Here is a 26725-nt window from a genome sequence, read left to right on the forward strand (position 1 = left end):
ATATCACTATAGAGCACTATATAGCTCTAAATACAGCAAATTCAAATGTGTTACCGACAGAAGAAATAAACAATTTTCTATCTGGCTGTCACATATGACATGTGCTGTTTTTTACCAAAGCCTACTTCTATAAAAATTAAAAGACTTGGAAAATGAAAAAATGACAATGTAATGTCGGAAATATCGGAAATAGCTAGAATGAGATATATGGTGTTATACATTTTTAAAAAGAGAATTTCAAAATCTTTAAGAATTTATAAAAAAATAATATGTTTCATAAAAAAAAAAAAAAATTCTTTGGAATATCAACTTTATGAAACACCCTGTATAAAAATATATAACATAAAAATATATAACATGACATATAAGTCAATTTTTTTCTATCTGTTCGGAAAGTACGAGTTTTCTGTTAAAACAGTCGAAATCGCACCACCCTGTACATACCCAAAAAATCTTTTTTTTATTTACAAAATAAAGTCACTTTACACAACAAAAAATAACATGTTTAATTCTCACCAGACCTCACCAAACATTTGCAATGAACAACCGAAGAACCGTATAATACATTAGAGTTAAGCACTCAATTTATCGGGTATTTATATAATTTATAATACCATTAACACTTGTTCGATTACCATTAAATGTTACAATTAAATTTAAACTTACATGTTAAAAATGAATAATATAATTGCGTATAGTCAGCATAAAAATGGTGGCTGGAAGTGGAAAATGTTATGCTTTTATAAAAAGATACCTACCTATGAGATATTTAATACTTCGTTAATAATTTATATAAGAAAAAGTGCATATTATTATATAAAAAAAAATTATAAAAATATTATTACCTTTTCAATAAGTCGAACAATAATTATTTTAAAATCAAGGAATCATTTTAAAAAATTACTTTTCTTACTTCGTTAATCCGTGATTTCAAAATGATCGTTAATGTTTCCTTGTCCTGTAACAAACATTTATGTAAAAAAAGAAAGTAAAAGTCCACTTTTTAACTTTCTACGGCATTTTACTCCTCACAGATGTCTTGAATCATTTCAAAAAGTTACTTTTCTTACTTCATTAATCCCTTTACAAACGAGAAGCATGATTTAATAGCGATCGTCAATGATTCCTGGTCTTGAGATAAAGATTAATAGAAAAAGGGGTAAAAGTCCACTTTACGACTTTCTGCCGCAATTCACTCTTCACTCATGTCTTGAATCATTCTAAATTATTTATTTTCTTACTTCATTAATTTATTTATAATCGACAAGCATGATTTCAGAGCGATCATTAAATGATTCCTAGTTCTGAGATAAGGATTTAGGTCAAAAAACTTGGTTTTTACCGCATCTCACCTCTCAAAAACATTCTGGATCAATATGAAATTGTACTTTTCGTACATATTTATGAATTTTATAGATGGGAGAGATAATTTTAAAACGATCGTCAAAGATCGATGGAACTCAGATCGGTTTATATGACCAAAGGAGGCTTAAAAGTCCACTTTTTCATTTTCTTAACTTTCATAAACACACTGGATCTTTATGAAATTGTATTTTTCTGACGTATTTATGAACTGATATTTTAAAACCAATTGTTTTATTTCAGGCAGTTTTTTGCTATTTTTATTTATTTTGGTCCAATATTTCCTTAATTTTAGGTAAGCCTTAACTAAAATTTGTTGTTTATCCAAGGTAGTCGATTAGTCATATTATTTCATTCCAGTCCAGGTAGTTGAACAATAAATTAACTTTTAATTTTAGGCACTAAGTGAAACAACTAATAAAAATATCTGTTTTATTCCAGGCAGTTTCTTACTGGATTTATTTAATTTTAGCCTAACGTTTCCTTAATTTTAGGCATCTGATCCAAGAATCCTCATCATTCAACTGCCTTGACTAGAATTTATTTTTTATTTAATACAGTTGAGTAGTTTAAAATTTGATTAGTCCAGGCAGTTGATCTTTAAATTTACTTCCAACTAATCAATTGGCAGCATACTCTTAATTCATTTCGGGCAAATGAGCCACTAAACATCTTTTATGACTTTAAGCACTTAAACCATAAGTTCACGTTTTTATTACAGATTTATTTTATTTCAGAATAATTTAAATTTATTTTTTCCAAAGAAAAATATTTTTTTAATTCACTTGTAACTGAAAAATTAGCCAAGATACAATCTTACTTTTAATATAGTTATTTTCATTCTCAAGACTTATTAAAAACTAAAAGAATTCTTCTTCTTCTTCTTTTTCTCCTTCAGGTTGGCAATCATATTCTAAGGTTTTCCGGGCCTCTTGAATGAAATGAATAGAAGCTGTCTTCATAGTTACATTTTTTTTTATATGTTGTTTGGTAAATATAAGCACATAAAAGTGGACATCTTATTGTTTTCCTTTAAAAATTTTAAAGGTAGTTTTGTTTAATAGAGTGGTCGTTAAGAGTAATTTTATTACTAATTATTATTGACGATACGTTGTTTTCTATTTACTACAAAACAGGCAGTATTTTTAACAAGAGTAAGTTACTTCAGTTTATTTTAATTTTTTTCCAATTTGTGTGCTTATTCCAAGAATTTGAGTCATTTTTCATTTTGCTTCAGGCAATTGATATTTTTCCAGGTCTATATATATATTTGAAGAAAAAGAAAAGAAAAAAAATAATTTATTACATATCATAAACATACAAAATAAACAAAACATATTGCCATATACCATATTATAAACTTTGAATCATTAACAATTACAATATGCGCGTGAAAATATAATATATCGAGTTTCAAAAAAACAGCATACAAAGTATCACGAAAAAATAAACAATTAAAAATTCTGACTTAACAGGTCAACTAATCTTATGCCGGGTGGTGCGTCGCCGACCGGAACATAGGAAATCCCAATCCCAGTCAATTATTGGCTTCCCTGTACATTTTATAGAAAAAATGTAAGATAACCTTTTGAAGAGACCAATCTGGTAAACCCTTGTGCAAAATTTCAAAAAACTTTAATAAGCGAATCTTGAATTATTCAATTAAATGTAATTGCAAAATTGGCAAAAATTTCGGTTCAGGTAAAACCAAACGGGCACCAGTAAAATAAATATTATCACTGACGTGAGGAAAATTGTCAATAAATCAGTGACAGTCGACTTTTGGAAACAAGTATGAATTATTCAATCGACGAAAAAGTAGCCATAATTAAGTAAATAATTAACCATAATAAAAGTTTAGATCAAGAAGTAATGTTAACGTGTCTTACTTTAAATGTATGGTTGTGAGATTGATAAAATGAAAAAAAAAACATTTCTTGTATTTAGCTGTATGTCAGATTTGACAAAGCTTTATAAGAAATTGTTTGCTGGTGGCTGGTGTCTGATTTTACCTGAACCGAAAATTTGCTAATTTTGCAATTACATTTAAATAAATAATTCAAGATTCGCTTATTAAAATTTTTTGAAACTTTGCACGAGGGTTTGCCAGATTGGTCTCTTCAAAAAGTTATCTTATATTTTTTCTGTAAAATGTACAGGGAAGCCAATAACTGACCCTCTTCAAATTTACATGGGATGTCCTATGTTCCGCTCGGCGACGCACCAACCGGTATATCTGCTCATAAACATAAAAAATATATTAATTAAAGCATTACATAATACACATCAACAAAAGCTAATTAGTAATATAAATATTTATAAGTTTCATTTTGTATATATTCTACACCAGTATGTACTACAATAATTAAAAAACTAAAACTAGGGGCAACTACGATGTTTGCACTTGAAAGCATAATTTTGGCGCCCAACAGTTTTTAAAACAACGATGACTGACATTTTTCCAGGTATATTAGGAATATTTGTCAATTCAAAAGTGTTGTTAAAAGTGGAAGTAATTTTAGTATTAGAAGTTTGCTGTATCCTTAAATGTAAGTGTTAGGTAAATAAGTGTGAAGTAGTGCTGTGTAAAAAACAGATTTTTTTTACAATATTAAAGGGATGTAAAGAAGTAACTCTTTTGTGTGTTTTAATGATTAACAATTAACTTTTGCCTTTCCTGTGATAAAATTTAGCCTATGGTTGTGGTCCTTCGAAATCAATATCAGAATCAGTTATGCGGTTCTACGTGGTGTAATATTAAGTGTTGCACTCCTCTTAGATGTTCGGGATTCAAGAAAAGCTCCAATACTCATAACCAGAGGAAAAAGATAAAGGAACAACTAAGTTTATAATTATTTCTTCTTAGGTAGAAATAGATAAAGAAATAGCGACGGTATCAAAAAAATGAGAGTGATGGCGATTATAAAAACGATGGTAGTGGTACAAAAAATCAGGATGAAGAAAACTTTTTTTTTTAGATATTTCTAGCAGAATGTTAAGATATACTGAAGTAAACAGGAGCGATATATCTACTTCTAAGAATAATAGTCGTGGCAAGCATCCTCCCAAAAACAAACTCACTTCGACAAGGTGTTATCGATTTCATAAAAAGTTTACCAGCTGTTCCCTCACATTATTCTAGGAAACAGTTAAGTACTCTAAGAAAATATTTACCGCCAGAATTGAAAAATAAGACTAATCTTTATTGAATGCATAAATGCATTAAAAAAGATAAGTGTTTGTTAAGTGAGGTAAATAAGCAAACCGATGAACAAAACGTAAAAGAAGGTGACATTTAACTATATAAAAATCATATTAGGAAGAAAGAGATTAGTAAATAAACATTTATCATTGATCAACAGAAATAAAAACAACTCAATTCATTTCTTTGTACCAGCTTTGTCTTACAAAAGGTTTTGAGTACTCCGAATGGTGACAGTTTTCTTCTTTACACATTTTAGCACGATTTAATACACGTTACGCTGTATATAATCTAACTTTCTATGAAAGTGGTACTAAGAACGTGCAGTGTTAATTATGGAGGGAATGCGATGAGAAGAGGGGTGCTAATGATATCTGCACTTGACTTTACAAATATCTGCAGTCGATAAACACCCATAATGATAGCATTAAAGAATTGGTTTTGTATTGTGATAGTTGCAGTGGACAGAATAAGAACCAACAGATGTTGGCAATTATCTTTGTTTGTAATATGAATTCTGAACATTCTCCTCTACACGCATATTTCAAACGCTTTCAGATTTTTAGTGGCATCTTAAATAATAACTTAAAATATACGTATATTATAATAACTTTTTAGCACAAAAAAGTTAAATTTAAAACAAAACAAGAGGGGCCCAAGAGAGCGGCATTACGCGTCCCCGATTTACCTTATTCCGAGAACATTGTTTCATATTAAACGGGAGTTTACTGCTTTAATTAAAACTTAAAACGGCGGTATTCCGCATAAACCCCGATTTAGGTGTCGAGAGCTTACAATTCTTTGTTGCCCCTCGCGCTTTATGTGTATACGACGCTTACGATTGCTTTAATATGCTAATTTTTCTTAACGGTTAAGGTGTCGAATAAAGTGGATTAGGATTGAAGATCGGCACATTGTAGAATGCACTTTGGTGTTGGGTTATTTTTTTTTAGGAAGAATATTAATCTTTGGAAAATCTGAATATGCTTTAACTAACGTTTTTCAGGGGCGGACCTTTTTTGCAACACACCAATTTGAGAAGAAGCAGCGAAGGGGTCTTCAGGTAAACCTCAACCTCTCTCTTCACCAAATAACAATTACCACATGCAACTTGTAAAGTACTAATAATTTTCCCTCATTACGCTTCTTTCCTTATTAGTAGTAGACCGACAAAATCTTTTCTATTATTTTTCGTTAAAATGAACTCACAGAACTTAATTATGCCTTAAATAAAGTGGAGCCTTTCACCCACCACTAAAGTACAACATAATATTCAGGAGTTTAATTTTGGGAACCGCCACGGTCGCTCTTAATGGTCGAGAGGATTCGCGGAGTGAAGTTTATTGAAACCTGTTCTCTCATATTGGATTTTAAAGTGTCAAATAAAAGAGTCAATTTAATGAGAGCCAGATCAATGCGTCGCGACGCTATAGAAGCCTCTCTCCACCGAATATTACTTTGCTTTTATTAAATTAAAAGATTTTGCGAAAACTTTAGGGCTTACATTTAATGTAAAGTCATAATGAAAGACATATAGGATGCCAGTAAACAAAAACAGATTTATTATTTCATTTGTGCGCAGCGTAATTTAATACCAAGCAATCAGTAATAAACCGATATTTATTGTGAAAACAAAATACAATAACAATAATAACAATAATCTAGTTATAGAATTACTGCGGGGGGTAATTAATTCGTAACGCGGACTATATGATGTTACAATAAATTAATATTATACGGGTGGAAATAAATTGACCGACCTCGTACATATGAGTATAATTAACTTGTTCATAATTAAGCCTCGAACGAGTAAAAAATTGTTTTTTGGAAAATCGGATTTTTTTCGGGTGGGTTGGTCTACCGGGTCGAGTTTACCCTCACAATCAAATTGAAACAGCGTTTAAGCGGTTTTACTCTACGGATTTCGGTTGATTGAATTTTAATTTTTTAATACTCCATATTTATTGTTTTATTATTAATAAACTCGCTAAATTAATTAATGATGAATATATTGTTCAGTAAAAGAGGCAACGTATGTGGTCTTAAAGCATTATTAGCCTATAGGAGAGAAAAATTATTTTCTTCCTAATATACAGGGTGTCCAAGATAAGGATCCTAAGCATGGGGATCTCGGTACCTGTTGGAGATAAAGCTTCGGTTAAATTAGGAAAAAGTTGTGCACTTTGAAGTGTATTTATATGCCGTTGAGAAACTTCAAAAATTTCCATGACCTGCTGAGATATTTGGAAAAAAACGGAAATTTGCCAATATCGATTTTATTTTTTCCTGGCTTTATTTTAAAAGATATCAAAAAACTGTTGACACTTTCTCATTGACACTTTTGAAGTAATACGTAATGGCGCTTTTAAATTTTATATCCGACGTTTCGTTTTCGAGAAACCATCATCAACTTTAATTGTCACATTGTCACATTTTTTTGTTAGTTGAAAGGAAAAATGCAAATTTTCTATTTTTTTAGCATATTTTTTAAGTAGGCTTTGGAAACAAATGCTATATATATATATATATATATAATAGGGTGGAGCGAAAAAAAATTTTTTTGAAACTTAAAATGCCTAGATGCGGAAAAATTGCGTTTTGTTATTACAAATCGGTGTGCAAAATTTCAGATTTCTACGACGTCACCTTTGGCTGCCCATATGACCTTAGAAATTGGTTTTTTTATATTAGGCGGGCCCGTAACAGTCTATAGAAGAAAGCTGCCCCTCAACTTCTCAAATGAGACTAAAACTTCCAAGTTTAGCGCAAGCTTGCGATAGAACAGGCGTATCCGATAGATCTGCCGCAATTATTGTAAATGCAGCTCTAACAGATATGGGAATTTTAACCAAAGAAGACCCCTCCAAGATCGTAGATCGAAGCAAAATAAGAAGAGAGAGAACTAAAGTGCGTAGTGACCTAAAAAGAAAAGGTAAGGAAACATCATTTCCAATATATGGTTTATATTTTGACGCACGGAAAGACCAAACAATAATTCAAGTCAAAGGCGAAAAGACATGTTCAAGAAAAACCATAATAGAAGAGCATATTGTACTAGTATCGGAACCAGGATCCACGTATTTAGGTCATGTAACTCCAACTTCTGGTCATTCGACCAATATCAAAAAAAGCATTTTAGAATTCCTAGAGAAAAACATGGATCTTTCTAAACTTCAGGCTATTGGATGTGATGGTACAGTAGTCAATACTGGTGTAAAAAATGGAATATTGAGACAAATTGAAGTTTCTCTTGGACGACCTTTACAATGGTTCGTTTGTTTGTTACACGCAAACGAACTTCCTTTGCGTCATTTACTGCAAAATTTGGACGGCGGTACTATTGGGCCTAAAGGATATAATGGCGAAATAGGAAAACATTTGGAAAACTGTGAAAAAATGCTATTAATTTAAATAACTACTTTGCCTGCAATTACTCCAAGTGAACTTGGACCGACCAGCAATACCTTTATGAAATCTGTGCTGCAATTTCAACAGGAAACATTTCTTTGAGTTTGTCGCAGAGAGGACCAGGAAAATTGAATCATTCCAGGTGGTTAACTACAGCCAATCGAATTTTGAGATTATATGTTGGTACCGAAAATCCATCAACAAATCTTAAAATTTTAACGCAATATACTGTAGGCATAGCAGCAAACATGTTTTTGGAATTATTCAAAAATCCAGATTCTTACCAGAAGAAATTAGAAATATTATTGATCCTATCATTCAAAGAAACGGGTACTTCGCTCACCCAGAAAACATGTTGTTAGCTATTCTCTCTGATAGTAGAAAAGCAGTAAGAGAATTAGGTTTAAGAAGACTGCTAAAATGTAGACAACACAAGCCATTAGGACTAAAAGTACGTGAGTTTAAGGTACCCTTATTAAATTGCAAGGCCACAGACTACATTGACCTAATTGGTTGGTAGTCGATAACAATTACCGAGTCTCCCCTTATAGTGTCGATTTCCGATAGCAGCCTTATGGAAATGATCTCAGAAGTTCCAAGTGAAATTGAAATTTTAAAGTTTCCATGCCATTCAATAGCAGTGGAACGCTGCGTCAAATTGGTAACTGAAGCATCAACTGCAGTCTGTGGCTTTGATGCACGTGATGGTTATATAAGGTCCAAAATAGCTTTTAGAGCCGCATTGCCAATATTTGAAACAAAAAGTCAATATTATAAAGTTTTAGAGAACTAAAAAAATTATGAGCATATATAGTGATGAAATGCGGTTGGAACTCGAGTTGCAGCCACCTCCACGTTATGAGTTCTGGGTTATTTTCTTTAAAAAAAGTAGTTTCAATAAAATTTTAAAAGGAAATAAGCGAAGAGCTGCATAGAAATTTGGAAAAATGTTGATTTTTTTTTAAATATTCATGCCTCATTTGGCAACCAAAGATAAGGTCATACCAAACCCAGGTTTTGCGCAGTAATCAGCGGTTTGAAAAGGCAACTTTTTCAAAAATAGGCATCGCCATATCTCACAAATAAAAAAAATCGGCCATTTTTACTCCACCCTAATATATAAGTTGTATTAAACAAAAGTTCCACTTTCTTCATTTACTTAAATACAAAAATTGTAAAACTTCACTATGTAGAAATACCAGCCTTGAATAACTGAAAAATGACTCAAAAACTGGAGTAATTAGGAAAACTATCTTGACCCTTCAATACAAAATATAAATATATTTAAACCTAGAAAAACGATTTTTAAAAAAATTGTTGGGCGCCAAAATGATGCATTCGAGTGCAAATATCATAGTTGCCCCTAGTTTTATTTTTTTTTACTATTGTAGTACATAGTGAAATATATACAACAAACGGCTATAATTATAATTATATAATAGACTTGAGATGTAATAATTTGACACAAAACGGTTAAAGCATTTGGAAAAACCATAAAATGACTTGAAATCAATGAAACTAAACTAAAAATTTACTTTTACTTCTACTTAAACTAACTTTTAGTAATTGAAAAAAAATATACTGAATACCTGAATACCAGTTGTTTTATAGTAAAGTGAAAACAACTTATGGTCAATTAGCCATAAAATTCCATTTAATGACCTTCCTGTCAAACGAAACTACTTGTAAAATGTTTTAAGAAAAGCAGTAAAATGTCCACTGTTAAAAGTCAATATTCACCAAACAGGGCATAGAAAACATTTTGTACACTGTAATTTGTATAAATAGTACCTGCCTGTAATTTTAAATATTACATTTTACTAACTTTGATAGAGACGACTTTAGAATTATAGACATCAAATTTTTTGTTAACAATACGACGTTGTATTCTAAAATAAACTACATTTTAATATACTAACGACATATTCATTTCAAGTGTTTTTATATTAAATAAATAAACAAGATATACAACAAAAATACTCTAAAAACAAAATGTATTTTTTTTGTTTTCTCTCCTGGCCATTAGACCTTTTTTTATTATGAATACTCCATTTCACACAATCCTCACATCCGGTTTGAATATTATTTTTTATATGCTCAGAAGCCTTTACATTATTTTCAAATTACTCACATAGTCAGAGTTTTTTATGTCCAAGCACTGTAAAAGATATATTATTCCTTTAGGTATATTTTATTTAGAAGTTATTTTTAAATCTGGATATTTTTTCAAGGAAGTATAATTAAAAACTCAGGGTGTTTTAGCAAATTAAGTTATTGATTCCAGAGGTTCTAGCTAAAGACTACGTTAGTGTCTCATGTGATTCAAAAGTTTCTTATTAGACGATTTCAAGTCAAATTATTTCCAATTAATATCAATCGAAAACAATTAGAGAGTTACAAAGTGTGACTTACGTGAAATTATTTAACCAGTGTTCTCAATAAAACTAACAGACTTTTCCAGAAGGACAAAAAGCGTACTTGGAAGTCTTTTTACTATGCCAGTGATATGTATAATAGGAATAACAAAGAGCCAAAAACAGACCTTTATAAAAAAAAAGAAATTCTTGCTGAGTGTACTACAGATCTCGCAAGTAAGAGTGATTCAAACGTTCAAAGTTTATCTTCCAAATTTAGACAGCAGTATTACATAATCATCAAGCATTCTGGTGGAACTTCTTCATTAAAACCATAAACAGTATGTCCCAGTTGGTTAGTTCATTTACATTGTAATCATTTAAATCAATAAATAATAGGTAAAATAAAACAGGGCCATAATGGCAACCTTGTGATTTTATTAGCTGTAAATTTATTATGCAAATGTACTTCAAATCGGAACAATAGTCCTGTTTGAAACAATGATTTTGATAACCTTTATCTAAAAGCTCAAAAATATAGCTGCAAAACATGAGTGGCCCATATAAGTATATAGTCTATCATAATATTCGTAGTAGGTGCCCCTAGTTTTAATGTTTTAATTAAAACCAATTATTTAATTAAAAAAAATTTTGCTGATATTCGGTCTGTCCCATCACTTTAAGAAACGTCTTTATTTATAAAAATGATGCACTCAAACGTCTCAGAACATAAAACGCGTGTTGTTTTAAAAATTGTTGGGCGCTAAAATGATGCATTCAAGTATATAAAAATTGCAATAGTTGGTATTAAATACCACTACAAATTTTGTAGTGCCTAGTTTAAATTTTTTATCTATTTAATTAAAACCAAATGCTCCAGATGATTAAATCTGTCCTTTAGCATCTGTCGCTCTTACTCTATTATTTAAAACGCATTTTTTCTTTATTTAATGCGAAATTGAGAATTCTTGAGAATAAAGTAGGCGGAAAAATTGTTGAGTGCCAAAATGACACACTCGAGCCTAAAAATTTAGACTCCGAGTTGGTGTTCCAGAAAAAAATATTTTTTTTTTAAATTTTTTAAGAAAAATGTTTTTAGTTTATCATATTTTTTATGAATAATTATATATGAACCCAAAATAATAAATTTTGAATATTGCATTGTTTATTTTAGAAGGCTCATAAATAAAATTTTGTTTTTTTCCATAAAACATGCTTTTTTATTATTTCAAGGAATTGGACTCTAAGTCATTCTATTCCAGGAAAAAAATGTAGATTTCCTTTTAATGTTCTTCATATTTTACCCCAGACTTATTTTTATTTTTTATTTTGTTTATTTTTTAGTTTAATTAAAACTTTTCCTTGTTTTTAATTTTTTCCTTCAAATATTTTTTCTCATAGCCGCTGTCTGTCTTTTCTTAAAAAATCCCGGAGTTTTTTAAAATTATTTCGAGAATTGAACCTCAAGTAACTAATTTTCAAAAAAAAGTTTTTTTTTTCTGGGATTTAATCAAATTTTTGTGTATTTTTTTTTATTTTAGATTTTTCTCACTTCAATATTTTTAATGTAAATTATAAGACTGTTACTAGATAATATAAAATACAGTTTATACTATAAAATTATGTATGATATATGAACACACAGTGCCTTATCTTGGAATAAATACAGTAAATCAAAAGTTAATTTTTTTTTGACAAAATACTTGGATATGTCGATTAGTTTTTTAAAGTGCCTTTATTTTAATGTAAAATTTTTTTCTGCAGGGTATATTAAATGTGAAATATTACGTCATCGATTATTTTTACAATTGCAATCTTTTGTTTTAATTACGATTATTAAAAGGTTTAACAAGTTACGCATGCTAAGACTTCTATTATTCACTTCTTGTCTTTTAAAAGATATCTAACAAGCATTACTAATTTGAAAAATAAATAAAATTTAATAGTACTTTTTTAATGAATGCTTAAAATGTCAAGTGTTCTTGCTATTGACATTGTGATAACAAATCAGTTACAAAAAGAAGTAAGGAGATTAGTATTGCATTCGATTTAAAAGGTAAGGAGCAAAAGTAGAAACATAAAAAAAACATTCTATTCTTATTCCAGCAAGTTCAATATTAAGTTGCATATTCATTGTTTCTTATTATCTCCTGTCAGCTTTTTCCTATAGATCTAATAAGATTCTCAATGATCCCAGGTGGAATAGAATTCTATATTTTTTTACTTTTCTCAAACGTCTCATTAAAATTTTAAAATTTTTATACCGCTTACACAATCTCATCTTCTCTATCCTAAAGGTTCTCAATTGAATTAAGATCGAAACTCTGGTCTGGCCACTTTATCAATTTAATTTTACGTTTATTGAAAAAATGTTTTACTGTTTGAGCAGTTTTTTATTTTTATTTTTATTTTTATTCTTATTTTTATTTTTATTTTTATTTTTATTAATTTTTTGGGAAATTTTTGTATGTAGATATTTATGCTAAATAAAGATTATTATTATTATTATTATTATTATTATTATTATTATTATTATTATAGCAGTGTACTTCGGGTCATTGTCATGCTGATATATCCACTTTGGTACCATATTCTCCGCTGTAAATGGACATTAGACAAAGTTGCTAAATATTTAAATCTGTCCATTATACCACCTATTTTATAAATGGGTCCCATGCAAAATTCAGAAAATGCACCCCAAATTATACAGTTGCCGCCCAAATGCTTCACAGTATTTAAGGTGTGCTTAGGATTAAATTGTTTCTTCTTTGGACGTCAAGCTTAAATGCACGTCAAGCCTCTATATTCATGTTTTGTATCATATAGCTTTGAATAAATCAATAAATCAGACTCACTCTCTTCAGAAAACAAAACGGTTTTTCACTTATTTTCTAACCCACCCTGGGTGAGCGAAGGCCACACCTAACACCCAGGAAAAGTAAACAATGGGGACCGGTTTTCTTTCAAGAAAATCTTAACAGATACTTACAGGAATCCCTAGTTTAGATTTTGGCTCTGTCGTTTTCTTGCCCTAAAAAAAATATCTGGTTTCAACAAAATCTTAAACTCCCTATTTTGATGAAATAGTGGCAAAAGAGGACCCTTTAATTGGCCACTACGGATTTAACTCCTTTTGACTTTATCTTTTGGAGTTACCTAAAGAGCAGAGTTTTTAAGACCAAACCATTAAGTAGTGAGGATTTAGAAGAACGAATTAGACAGGAGAGTAGGCTAATTTCCAGCGAAGTAACCTATGTACCAAACCATATTAGAATCGTAGTTCAATTCAGTAGCTCAGTTTGGCCACTGAAACCTTAATATTTTACAATGTTTTACTTGTTGACTGTATTTACCATAAAATTATCCTTCATACTAAAAGGATATTCACCAAAAATAGCATAGAAAACATCTTCTCTTTCATATCTCTACATACTGGTAGAAATTTTATTTAATACAATAAACAACTTATAGATTGATTGTGGTAACGAATTTATTAATAAGGTACATAAATTCTTTTCAGTTTTGACGTCCGTGGAAGAACATTTAACGATGCCAAACTGTGGTCGTCTCCAACCGTCTTCGGTAATCGGGCATTTTTCCAGTCACACGCGAGTCCGGCCAAACTTGTGATAACCGACATTGAAGAGTCTGACGAGGGCATCTACCGGTGCCGCGTGGATTTTAGGAATTCACCCACTAGAAATAGCAAAGTTAATTTTACTGTGATCAGTAAGTATACGTTACTCTCATATTATAAAGTTTTCTATCAGTCTTGTGCTGATGAAAATAAGGGATAACTTAAATAAATTTCATATCTAGAGATCGAAAGAACGGATCAGTGTGTATTTAATTAAAAAACAGGCCGGTAAAGATCAAAGAGAAAAATATCCGTGATAAATTAAGGAAGTTCGTGTTTTCTCTGAGATAACTTTTGCTTACAGTCTTTGCAGGGAAGTTCTTTATTAACCTCTACGAATTTTTTTTCTAAGAGGTGGGGAGGTATTAAGACATTTATTAAAGAAATTTCGACGACGTTCAAACAAAGTAAGTAATCAGTTTCATTAAAAAGTTTTATTAACATTAACTTTTGGATATTAAAAAAAAAAATTATTAGTCATTGATATTAAGAGCGTTCATAGGTTTAAGGGTGCCCTTACACGGGCAATTAAAATTGCTCAATTTTAGGCAATATTGGTCAATTTTACTTACGGAAATAGAAAGCAATTTCAATTTTTAAAAATGCTCTGCAGCAACAATATTGAGCGATATAGTGCAACTCCAAGAAACTAGCAATAAATTCATACACGACCAGTTTATTTGAAAACTATCGCTCGCAATGGACGTTGATTCTTAAGCAGCGGCGGCCTGTAGCGCTTTTGTTATCTTAAGCCAAAAACAAAAGAAAGGAAACAGACTTATTTGGGTGCGATGCTTTTTAGCAAGACGAAAACATTATTCATTGTGTTATGAATTGAACGATCTTTTATTTAAAAACTTTACTCCAATGTCCCGAAGTGATTTTGAAATTCTTTTAAATAAAGTCAGCCCACTAATTACGAAGCAGACGACCAATATGAGAGACCCAATTTCTGCATCAACGAAACTTGCCTTAACCCATCTGATTCTTGGCTACCGGAGATTCCTACAAAAGTTAAATGTATCTGTTTTGAATTTCTGATTCTTGTATTGCACTGTTTGTACCTACGGTATGCAGACCTATTGCAGATGTTCTTCGTGGATATATAAAGGTAAGTTGGTATACTTTTCATTGTTGTTAACTTTTAAGTAGTCGCGTGCGCGAAGGTATTCTAATCAAATCTATCATGCGACTAGATAAAAAATCGAAAATCAATATAAAATCTTTTTTTAGGCTTTTTTTAATTTTTTATATTACTGTATTACCAGTAATTACTAAATAATTAAAATAATATGTTATAAAAAATTTAATATCATATTGTCCATATTTGTGATTGTTCTAACCATTAAGACATTATTTTGCTGCTGAGACCCAAATAACTTTCCACCTGTTGAAGGAGTGGTTCTGGGTTTGTGAAACTTTTGACCAGAAAAAAGGTTCGAGTCGCTATTCTGGTAAACCGATGGCGATGTAGGACTGGGAGAAGCTGGAGAATCTATTCGCTGGCGCTTTGCAGAAACTTGTGATGACATAGAGGATGATTTTTCCATTCTAATAGTTTTTTCGTCAAAATAGCCCATATCAGCCTCATATAAAATTTGAGAAATTTTAAATTCTACCTGGTTGCGCACGTGCGGGGCTGTATGTTAGAAGTTTCTGGTTTACATGCTCTCCAAAGGCTAGTGATTTAGTAGAAATTTTCTGTTTAACAAGGTTTATAACTTCACAAGCTTCTTGGTAACGATTATCTTCAGTGCGTTTTTTCTTATTTGCACCAGTTGACTGCGAGGGTGGTGGCAAATGGGGGCTATTCATTTCATCCGTATTCATACTATCTGCAACTGTTTCCACCTAAAAATAAATAATTTCTTTTTTTACAGTTGCCTACAAGCGCTCAAGAATGGAAAAGTATATTAAGAGATTATGAAGATATTTGGAAGTTCCCACACTGTTTAGGTTCTATAGACGGAAAGCATATCTGAATAGAGTGCCCTAATAAAAGTGGCAGTCATTTTTTTAACTACAAAAAATTTCATACCATTATTTTGTTTGGTGTCGTAGACGCTCATTATAAAATTTTGTATGTAAATGTTAGATGCCAAGGCAGAATATCTGATGGAGGAGTTTTTGCCAACACAACATTTGGGAAAGCTATTTTCAATAAAACATTACCCATTCCACCAGCGGAGCCACTACCAGGCCGAGAAAGGAACACTCCTTATGTTTTGGTGGCGGATGATGCATTTTCGCTTTCCGAAAACATTATAAAACCATATCCGTGCGATTTAAACCAAAAAGAATATGTAATTATAGAATATCGAGAGTACGCGGAGTAGTAGAGAACGTTTTTAGACTATTAAGTTCAGGACATTTCGAATTTTCCACACAAGTATTGATCTTCAAGTTGAGACAGTTAAATGTGCAACTTTGGCTACTTGTTGTACAATTATACACACCAACTGCAATGTTTGATATGGAAGATACCGATTCTGACACCATTATACCTAGGCAGTGGAGACAAAATTATAATCCTGACGATTTAACCAATTTAGAAAGACGCCCAAGAAATGCATCTACATTAGCAAAACTAAATAGAGACGAATTTATGCATTATTTTATGTTCGAACGCGCAGTGTTCCTTAGCTATCTGCTTATTTGTAATTTTTTTAATAGATTTTTTTTTATACAAGGTGTCCAGAAACTCGACCGACAAACTTTACGAGGTTTAATTCTCCAACAAAAAATAAGAATTTTTTTTGTATGTACGTTCTAAACGTCTTACTTTCGGATCTACATGGTGTTAAAAATTAAAAAAAAACAGTTTAGGACATACATGTTGTAAAAAACAATCTTATTTTTTTGCTGCAGAATCTCCCTGTGAGGTTTGTTGGTAGAGTTCCTGAGCATCACCCTGTATACCTATTTAGATTTCACACATTTAAAATTCCATTCATTTTTTTATACGTGATCTTTAATTAGCAATAGAGTTATTTAAATTCAAATTAAATAAATTTACTAACCTCTGATTGTGTTTCCGATTCTAGTCCTAAATGAGCTTCATCTGTGCCTTTTAAAAAACTTAAGCTTTTAAAAGCAAACCAATTGTTTTCTTGATAAGCGCCACTGCCACTTTTTTGCTTTTTTTCTAATTTTTTTAACTCATTATTAAAATATGTGCGCAAGTTTTTAAATTTTTTTGCTGCCTCGTCGTGGGAAATTTCAAACTGCAGGCCAGTAGACGTTCATCTTTTTTAAGCAAGCGATCTTCGAAGTCAGAACTTTTGTTGTCCTACAAGCAATTACGCAAATGAACTGCATCAATAAAGTTAATAATCTTTTCATTACTCCAAGCCATTTTACTATGAACCACGTGCAATCACATATACACAAATAATAAAAATTCTTGTTAAAAATAAATGATTGTACCACAAAAAAAAAACCCGCATGTACGCCTGGCACCTCGCTCTCGCAGTGGAAGCGAGACGTTAAGCCAAAAAATAAATATGTGAAAGCGAGATACAAAAAAATAAAATTGACTTAAATTTCCATGTCCAGCGGATATTCGGCAATTCGTCTCGGCGACATTAAGCAATACAGAATATATGGAGCAATAGTGCCGAAATAATTGCCGTATTTTAATAAACTTACTAGATGTTGCTCCATTAATTGCTTCAGATTGATCAAATGAGTGGCCAAGCCATAATTGCCCAAAAAATTGCCCGTGTAAATGCGGCATAGGGTTCCAAAAACGTGGACTTCAAGACGAAAGTTCAAATGAATGAGACACAGCGTGCCGACGTTTATTAAAATATATTAGCTATAGATCAGATCAAAAATTGGGAGCAAACAAATTGCATATATTGTTGTAACAGTAATTTTTTATTTCGTATCACAAGGAACCTCTATCTTTGCAACTTGCATGGAAATCATTATCATTATTATTTTATCGGGTGGGAATCTTTTTAGGATTACTGTTAAAATGTTGAGTTGTTTGCATTGGATGCAAATTTTTATGTTTTTTTTTTTATAAAAATATTGTAGCATTTTTATTTACTTAACATAAACTCAGAAAATAAACTCTTAAAAAACATTTCGTCGTTTTATGAAAGCAAAAATCTTCGTCGATTAACATTAACAATAACAAATACAAGTAAATATATTTTATAAGTATATATGGATTTATTTAATAAAAATTAAACCGAATATATAAATTAAATTAAAAGTTCGCATCACTGCTAATATATATATTACAAAAAAAAATTTCCTTCTACAACGTCTATAAGTTTCATTGTAGAAGGAAGTTGATTGATCTATAAGTCTGGCAGTAGTCCAAAGAAATTGCTGCATAAAAAGTATACAGAATCAAAAAAGGCATACGAAGGTAAAAATAATTTTGAAGATGAAAAGTACGCAATAAATTGTCAAAAGCAGACCTCTCTCCAAGTGAATACGAAATGACCAAGAACAAATTAATGATATAAATTTTCCAAAAAGTAGAAGATTTAAAAGTTGAGCCAGTAAGCAATAGAACTCTCTTGAATGTATAAACGCTAGGAAAAAAATTTTAGCTGCTTCAAATTTTCGGACAATTTGTACAAAAAGAAGTACAACTTCATGTCAGTCTTTAATACAAAATATTATTACTGCAGCAAAATGGGGTAAAAAAAAGGAGCTGATGCTATGAAAAAGTACATAATATATAAATAAACAAATAAAATCCTGATGGATTTGTTGAAGAAAAGGGCATTGCAGAAATTAAAGGGACCCTTAATTTTCCCCAGGCATATGACCGCGGAAGAAGGTTTAAACAAAAAATATCAATTTGAAAACATAAAAGGAAAAAAATTAATTTTAATTAAATAAAATGGTTTATTCAAAAAATGGGTTTGCTTTTATACATGGACAAAGGTATTGTATTAAGAATCTATTAGTTATAGTAAAAATACTCATTTAACAAAAAAATAAAAATGCTTATGACTTTTACATACATTGCATGTAGTTTCAGGTTTAAAATATTAAAAATACTAATAATTGAAATATAATAATAGAAAAACATTAACTTTATTTTAGCTATTTTGTGATAATTTTTGATATTGGGGTGACAATTTAAATATTTTGAATGCAAATATCTCTGAAACTAAAAAAGTTAGAAAAGCGCAATTTGGCACAAATAGTATACAGGTACGAGGAACAGGTTCTTAATTTTATTGGGGCAATTTTTACATGATGCGTTTTCAGATTAGTAGATTGGGAGAAAAGAGATCCAATGAAATCTCTAACGAGATCACCAGATCTAACACCCCTTGACTTTTTCCTCCGGGGTCATTTACACAATATTTTTTTTAAATGTATTCAGGATAATTTATTAATTAACCTTCTATTTAACATACCCACTTAACTACTGAATTTCATCTAATAATGATTAACGATTTTATGGAATATCTTATTATATTTTTTTAAATTAAATATAAAACGGGAACAGATGTTTTGAATTTGTTGAATTCTGAATATTGCGGTAAATTTCTTATTTAAATTAATTTTTAAAATATTGTATAGCGGTTTTAAAAGTACACAATCGTTCACATAAGTCATTATTTGTACAATTTGATTTAAGAAAAAGTACAACTTTTTGGCGCCCAACAACGTGGTATATTACGCTATAACAAATATACATAAATTATAAATCTTGACAACGTTTAGAATTAATAAATTTTTATATTCCATGAATCAGTAATATTGGCAACACCATATTAGATCTACAAGTTCCTGAAGTAGAGCATAAAAGAATAAATAAATCTAAATTAATATAAATTTTTAACATTGGTTTTAAGGCCTTAATACTCTGTATAGGAACAAATTAGTTTTAATTAAATCTAGTGGTTACCACGCATATGTCGGTTATAATACAATTTTGTATTCTTATATATATCTAACTTTTTGGCGCCCAACAATATGTGAACAACAGTCATATCAACAATATGACTGATTTTGACGGAGAATTGTCTCTTAGTCTTAACGGGTATTTTTTGGGTTTTAAATTACGCGGTTTCAACAATTACAGAATCTCATCCGTTTTTTTTGCATCGAATTAATGGGTGTTAACTGTTCGAGGCGACCGTTACTGGTGCGTTTCCATGTGAGATGTCGGGAGCTTGACAATGCGATAAACGGCATTTGAAGGTAACTGTTTGAGAAAAACTGTTTGCTTAAAGATCTTCGGCTACTGATGACTATAGAATGTTCATCTTTTCCAAGAAAAAGGGACAATTCTTATGTAAGTGAATGGTACTTCAAAAGATGTGTAATTTAAAGTATCTTAAATAGGGTGGTGCCATTTTGGGGTTGAGGTGCATCGGGCCCAAGGGGTGACTCATCCTATTACCAACATGTGATGGTTGTAGTTCCCCTTACCTGTATACCATTTGTACGAATTGCGCTTTTTTAGTTCTAGTGATATTTGCTTCAAAATTGTTCAAATTGACGCCCTGTATATAATTAAATTAATTCTGTTTTTTAATGGTAAAAAAATGGTTATAAATTATAAATTTCATGATTCAAAAAATATATTTTTAATAATTTCATAATGCAAATTGTCCGTACCCAACCAAGTGATTCCCTGAATTTGTGGCAATAAAAATCAGGGACCATTCTACCATTCTTCGACCCGAAATATATGACATAAATTACTGTTAAAAAATACGATACAGGATCAAAATATAAAAAAACTAAAGGTTTTTCAAACAAAATTTTTAGCATTTTAATAATTGACAAAAGGTGCATATAGTCTTCTGTTGAATTGGATTTTTACATTTTAAATAACTTACGAATCTATTTAGAATGGAAGATACAGAGTGTTATTTACGAGTTTTATGGACTACAGTTTACAAAAACAAGACAAGAAAGGATAAAATGTATTCATTTATAATGAATATTTTAAAGAATCAAACAAAAATAATTTATTTAATTTATAAAAGTGTATGAAGGCTCTTAAAAGTTCAACCTTTAAATATTCCAAGTAGCCTTTAAAAAATCATCTCCTCTTTTCAGCGCTAGATTACTTGAAAGAAAATCGTAAGCACCCCCCAAGTTCAAACCGAACAAAAGCAAGAAAGTTGTCGAGAAAGAAAAATACAGAGACGTGGTCCGGATTGTGTGACGAGGAGGACTTTTAATTTTTTTTCCCATACCCTCGCTCAATGTTTGTCTTTCGGTTCGAACTCTGGAAAGTCACATAAATTTTATATTATACAAGTGCCTCCCTAAGAGGGTCATATTATATAAAAAAAAAGATTGATATAATTAAAAGTATTTAGTAACGCACCATATAAACCGACCTAAAGGGAAAGAAGACGAAAAAAATTGAAATCAATCAATCAGGCAAACGATAGCATTGTTAGGAACGAAGTCAGCTACCGCCTCTAAGCTTGTCGCTGAATCGGTAAAGCGGTTCCGCTTTTTCCAGCTTTCCGGGGGAAATCTCGCGTCATTAATCACAAATTGAATGTTGTTTCTCAATGACAATCTGTTTTTCCTGCCCGGGTTGCTCCTATACACGTCGCACGAGGAAATCTTGTCGCTTATTCAGTTAACGAACCGAACAAGGATATTTGTATATCTTTTTTTTACATAAAAATGCTATTTTTTATAAGGGATTAATATGACTTGATAGGGTATTTGTGATTGTGTGTTGGCATTACAGCACGTTGTAAGTTCATTCTAAAAATAAAGAAGAAGGAGCCTAAGGAAACAATAAGAATATATTACAAATTTCTTAGATTAATATAAATTTACGCACACTCTAGCTTATAATAAAGACATTAAAATGTTCTTTTTTGGTTTAATTTTCCTAAAAGTCAAAATTGCTTTTAAGATGATCAGTGATGTAAAGAGCCAGTTGGTTAGTGTTATGGACAATTTCTAAATCAGAGGTTTATTAATTAAGATGTAGGGATTGTAACTCAGCATACAAGGGAAATAGAAGGGAAGGAAAAACCCTCAAAATGTCTTAATAAAATTAAACTAATTCTCTAATTAAAATTATTACAGGGACTCGAACCCTTTTGATTATATGGAAAAATGATTCCAACTGCCTGGAAGAATAGAATTATTATTCAAGAAAACCACTTCAACTGCCTGGAAAATGGAAAAAAAAAACCCAATTGCTTGGAAGAAAAGAAAAATTATTCCGGGAGTTTGAACCTCTTGGAAAACTGTTGCGTCCTTATGGCTTTGTGTGCTCTAGACTCTACTGTTCAGGTTTCAACTCTTGGGAGCGTTTTTGATCCATCTGTGTACCATATTTGCGATCCATCCCATAACCACCTTGGGTTTGCGCATTTGCCATTTTTCTTGCCTTGTAGGGAAGAGGACCCTGTAAATTCCTATCGAAACAGTTCACCAAGTCCATATGGCTGCTCGCTTGAGACATATCAAGAATATCCCAGTAAGATTTTCTTTTCTGTAAATAGAGATTGTGCTCGTTTAGGTTTGATAGATAGCCCAATGTTGAAGTTGATTTGAAGGCCCCATGCGACATACGACTCTCTGTAGTCTGCAGAGTCTCGATATGGCTGTCTTCTGCTCGCTTTTCCTCCACTATACCAGAATCGAATACAGTACGATGTGTCACCATCTGAGTATATATCCAAGATCTATATTATATCAGGATTTATCAATTGTCTTGCCATCCAAAGGTTCCTCGTGACCTTTTCCAGTACTGATTTGTGATGCGCTTCTCAGGTGAGTTTTCTATTTTCAAAAAGAGATCCAGATATTTCGCGCTCTCTCTGGGAATGACCTGATCGAAAAACTGAGGACGTTTACCATCCTTTTCGTGGCAAATGGTACAAAGACCGTCTTCGCCGGGTTTGTAGATTAGTCCTTCCATAATGCCCCATTCAGATGTCCCCACGTGGTTTTCCTTGTTTATTACGGAGATATTATCCACATAACTGACGGTCTTGTCCGAAGGAGCCTTATCAGGTCATCCACCATAGAAAAGAAAATAGTCCTTATCATGTGGGCATCCCTTAACCGCAGTGGATCTTTGGTTCGGCATGCATCTGAGCCATTTTATTATGCCTGGATCAGTTCCTCTATTAGAAAATGCTGTTTCTATTGCGAGGAAGTCATAAACGTACACAGGGCAATTTTTTTTAATTAATATTTCCTTGGATTTCAAGGCATTTTCAGATTGCTCTGCCGTCATACTTTTATTTGAGTGGCCAACGTTCGTTTTTCGTGCATCTTTATAAACTTTCTTTGTCTAAAAACAAGTAAAGGCTTGGTTGAAGTGTGTCCCTTTATGCATAGAGGGCATCTCGACCTGACAGACCTGATTCCAGTATCGTGTGAAGAGATCTTAATGTCCTTGTCATAATTATAAATGTCAACTGTCATACTTGGGTCGCTAACGTTTGCCAACCAAAAAAATCAACGTTCGTTTATGGTAATTTTATACCCGCGAAAACAATGGGACGGAAAATGGGGACTAAATAATAATTGTTGTCGGTCATCTTGTTTTTAATTGAGTTCGCCATTGTTCGCTAGGGAAGATTAAATGACGCCATAATTATTGTAAGTTAATTAGTTTGTTTGACACCTCACAGTAAGGGTCAATGTGAAACGGTTATATGACAAGATGGCTTAAATGAAGAACCCAATCAAAGGGGAGACTCGTAATTCAGCCGCCAAAAGTGCATTGATTTAATTTTTTAATGCAAATGGATGACATACATTTTAGTCAATGATCTCCAGTATTTTTTTATGAAGTTTCTTCATTGGGATATTTTATTTTTAAATTTGTGTTATTAAAGTGATTATTTTATTTATAATTTTTTTATATAAAAATTACTCTTATGTAGCATAATTTCTATTATCTAATAAAATTTATATTACGATTATATGTTAGTGCTTACGATTTGTTAAAAACCTCAAAGTGACTCAGTTGATTGGAATTATAAAAAAATTCAAATTGAAATGTAGTTAATAAATGAATTAATTAGACGAATCTGTTGACATTCAATTTTTTTTGCAATTTTAACAAACCTATGGCTCAACTGCCTGGAATTGTAAAATCATTAAAACGTCATTAATTAACTAGTCCAAACAATTGAAGCCTATTGTTAATTAAAATTACTAACATTAAAAAATCAATGGCTCAACTACCTGGAATTGTGACATAATTTCAATTCCACCGTCATTAGTAAATTAATTTAATAATTTCTAAACTGACTAATTATGTTTTGGAAATTATTTATAAAGTTCGAACCACGTGTGCCAATAACTGATACGTAGATTTTCATACCCTTGTCCAACCTTGTGAAACAATTTTTACAAGCAATAAAAAACACGTCGCAGTTTTTTGAAAAATTTAAAAGTCTTGAGGTCAGTGACGCAAAATTGGCTTTTGCTAAGTATTTAGTAGCCTCTTATAATTTTTCTACAAAGGTATTTCATGAATGCCTAAAGGTAGAAACCTTCTAAACAGAAATTACGAAAGCTAAAGGAAGTTCGATTATTGTGTGTGTAAATGACGTATGTACTTTCGAGCCACATATTATTTTAAACAATTTAATTCAATATTTTTATTATTGTTCAAAGTAGAAAACAGACTGCAAAAAATTGGGAATTGTAACAGAATTGTACTTCCATAAAAAGAATTACCTACTAAGAAACCGCACAGAGGCGAAATTTTGCGACAAAATGTCCCAAAATATTACGCGAAAATCCAGGCATTTTTAAAATATTTATTCTAATGCGGGTTTTACAGACATGACAATGTATAAAACCCGCATAGAATTATATTCTTAAAATGTTTAATATGCTGTGTTTTGCATAATGAAAATTAAAGCGTTATTCTAATAAAAAAAAAAAATCAGAAATAAAACTCTAATAAACAAACTTAACAACATATCATTTTTTAAATAAAAGGCTGAAATAAACCGCCTTCTTTCGCTAATAATGATAACAGCCTGGCGTTGTTACTTTTAAAAAAGCTTTATTTACAAAAAACCCAAAAACTTAAAATTAATGAACATCTAATATGAACAGCAGAGCTTTGACACAATATTAAAATGTTACCGATTGTTATACACTTATTTAAATAGTACTTAATTGCTATATCAGCAAGTATGTTGGTTATCGGCTATTACTCGCTAAACAAAAACTTAACCTATCGTAAAAGCTATTTCGCACCTCCAAAAGAGTTTCAGGTAAAATGGAATTGGCACCTTCGACAATTTTATTTCGGAACTCCTCTAAATTTGTTGGCCTACTAAATTCATGCTTGTAAATGGTCTGCTTAAGTAACCCCACAGATAAAAGTCATTTGGAGACAAATCTGGAGATCTAGGAGGCCATTTAATATCGCCAGTCCCACTAATAAGGCGGTTAGGAAAAGTATTTGTTAAAAATTCTTTTACCCTTCCTAGCCGCGTTATGAGCAGGACAGCCATCTTGCTGAAAATAAACCGATCCCAGGTCTACATCAGGTAGGATTTGAATGGCAGGAAGAACTTGGTTTTGCAGCAACTCAAGGTACTTTTGGGCGTTTAAAGTGCCATCAATAAAAAATGGCCCTATAATATTGTCGCCCAAAATACCTGCTCAAACATTCATTTTCTGAGGATACTGGGTACGAAACTGAAAACTTCTGTGCTCGTTTTCCTTTGACCAATAACGAACAATGGAAGGATTGTGTTTGTCATGTAATGGAAAAGAAGATTCATCAGAAAACAAAATATTCGTTTTCATTTGCCTTTTCCATGATGCTTTCACAAAATTCCATTCTTCGCCACTGGTCTTGAGAACATTTTTTCTGAGTTTTTGAATACTTGAAACATTTGTACCCATATTTTTTCCAGATACGAGCAACAGTTTTATTGCTCATTCCCAGTTCCTGTCCAACACTTCTAGTAGACCGTGTCGAATCAAGTTCTGTGGTACTGCAAACCATTTCTTCCTGCCGTTCTATATCCTGGACCACTTCAACAGGCGGTTCTTGACGTTTTGCGTGGCATTTTTTACAATCTTGAAGACAAAAAGATGTCTCAAAATTTGTAACCACATTTAAAACCGTTTTTGCACAAGGAATCGGTCTATTCTCAAATGTCACTGAAAACAAATCTCTATATTGTACTGCCGAATTGCCTCCATAAAACCATTTAAATAGCTGAACTCTTTCGGAAGGGGTATAAGCAGCCATAGTGAAAAAAATACGAAAATAACGCTCAAAAATTATTAATGCAACGTGCAGTAACACAGCAAAGTGAGGAACTCCCGATTCAAAAAAAAAAAAACGAAAAATTCAGCCGCCTGCAAGCCGCAATCAAGTGAAATTTTTATTTAATTGGGGTTTAGAAGGACACAGTGCTTATATCTCTAAAACTAAGAAAGTTATAAATGTAAAATTTCGAACACAGCTTTTTTAATAAATACCTGTTTTTTGGGTTTTCTCGGAAACTTTTAAAAGTAGAGAAATTAGCCTTGGAACTTGAATCAAATTGGGGTTCCAGGGATAAATTGAAACCAAGAGAGTTAGAGATGTGAACTTGGAACATAGCTTTTCTTATTAAATTTATGAATCCTATACCTACATTTCCTTAAAAACTTAAAAAATAAGAATTTTAGTCTTGGAAGTAAAAAATAGTTTATTTTTGGTTGAACTTTAACGATAAATGTCGTTGAGGATTTATTATTATGCCTATGTTATTTTTTTCCATAATAAGTTGTATACTATTTAAAGACATTTACAGGATGCGT

The 26725-nt window shown here is 31.4% G+C and overlaps 1 protein-coding gene across 3 annotated transcripts in view; it reads left to right on the forward strand.

Annotated features, from left to right (window-relative positions):
* The window catches only part of LOC126734893 (hemicentin-1), a 393008-nt gene that overhangs the window by 193575 nt on the left and 172708 nt on the right, over positions 1-26725 (forward strand). For 2 of the 3 annotated variants that reach the window (XM_050438722.1, XM_050438725.1), the window contains exons 3-4: positions 5571-5627; positions 13847-14055. In XM_050438722.1, coding sequence (XP_050294679.1) covers positions 5571-5627; positions 13847-14055 — 266 coding nt within the window. The remainder of the gene's footprint in view (positions 1-5570; positions 5628-13846; positions 14056-26725) is intronic. The other variant, XM_050438723.1, reaches the window with a different exon arrangement.

This window comes from Anthonomus grandis, chromosome 4 (genome assembly GCF_022605725.1).
Source record: "Anthonomus grandis grandis chromosome 4, icAntGran1.3, whole genome shotgun sequence".
Classification (NCBI taxonomy): domain Eukaryota; kingdom Metazoa; phylum Arthropoda; class Insecta; order Coleoptera; family Curculionidae; genus Anthonomus; species Anthonomus grandis.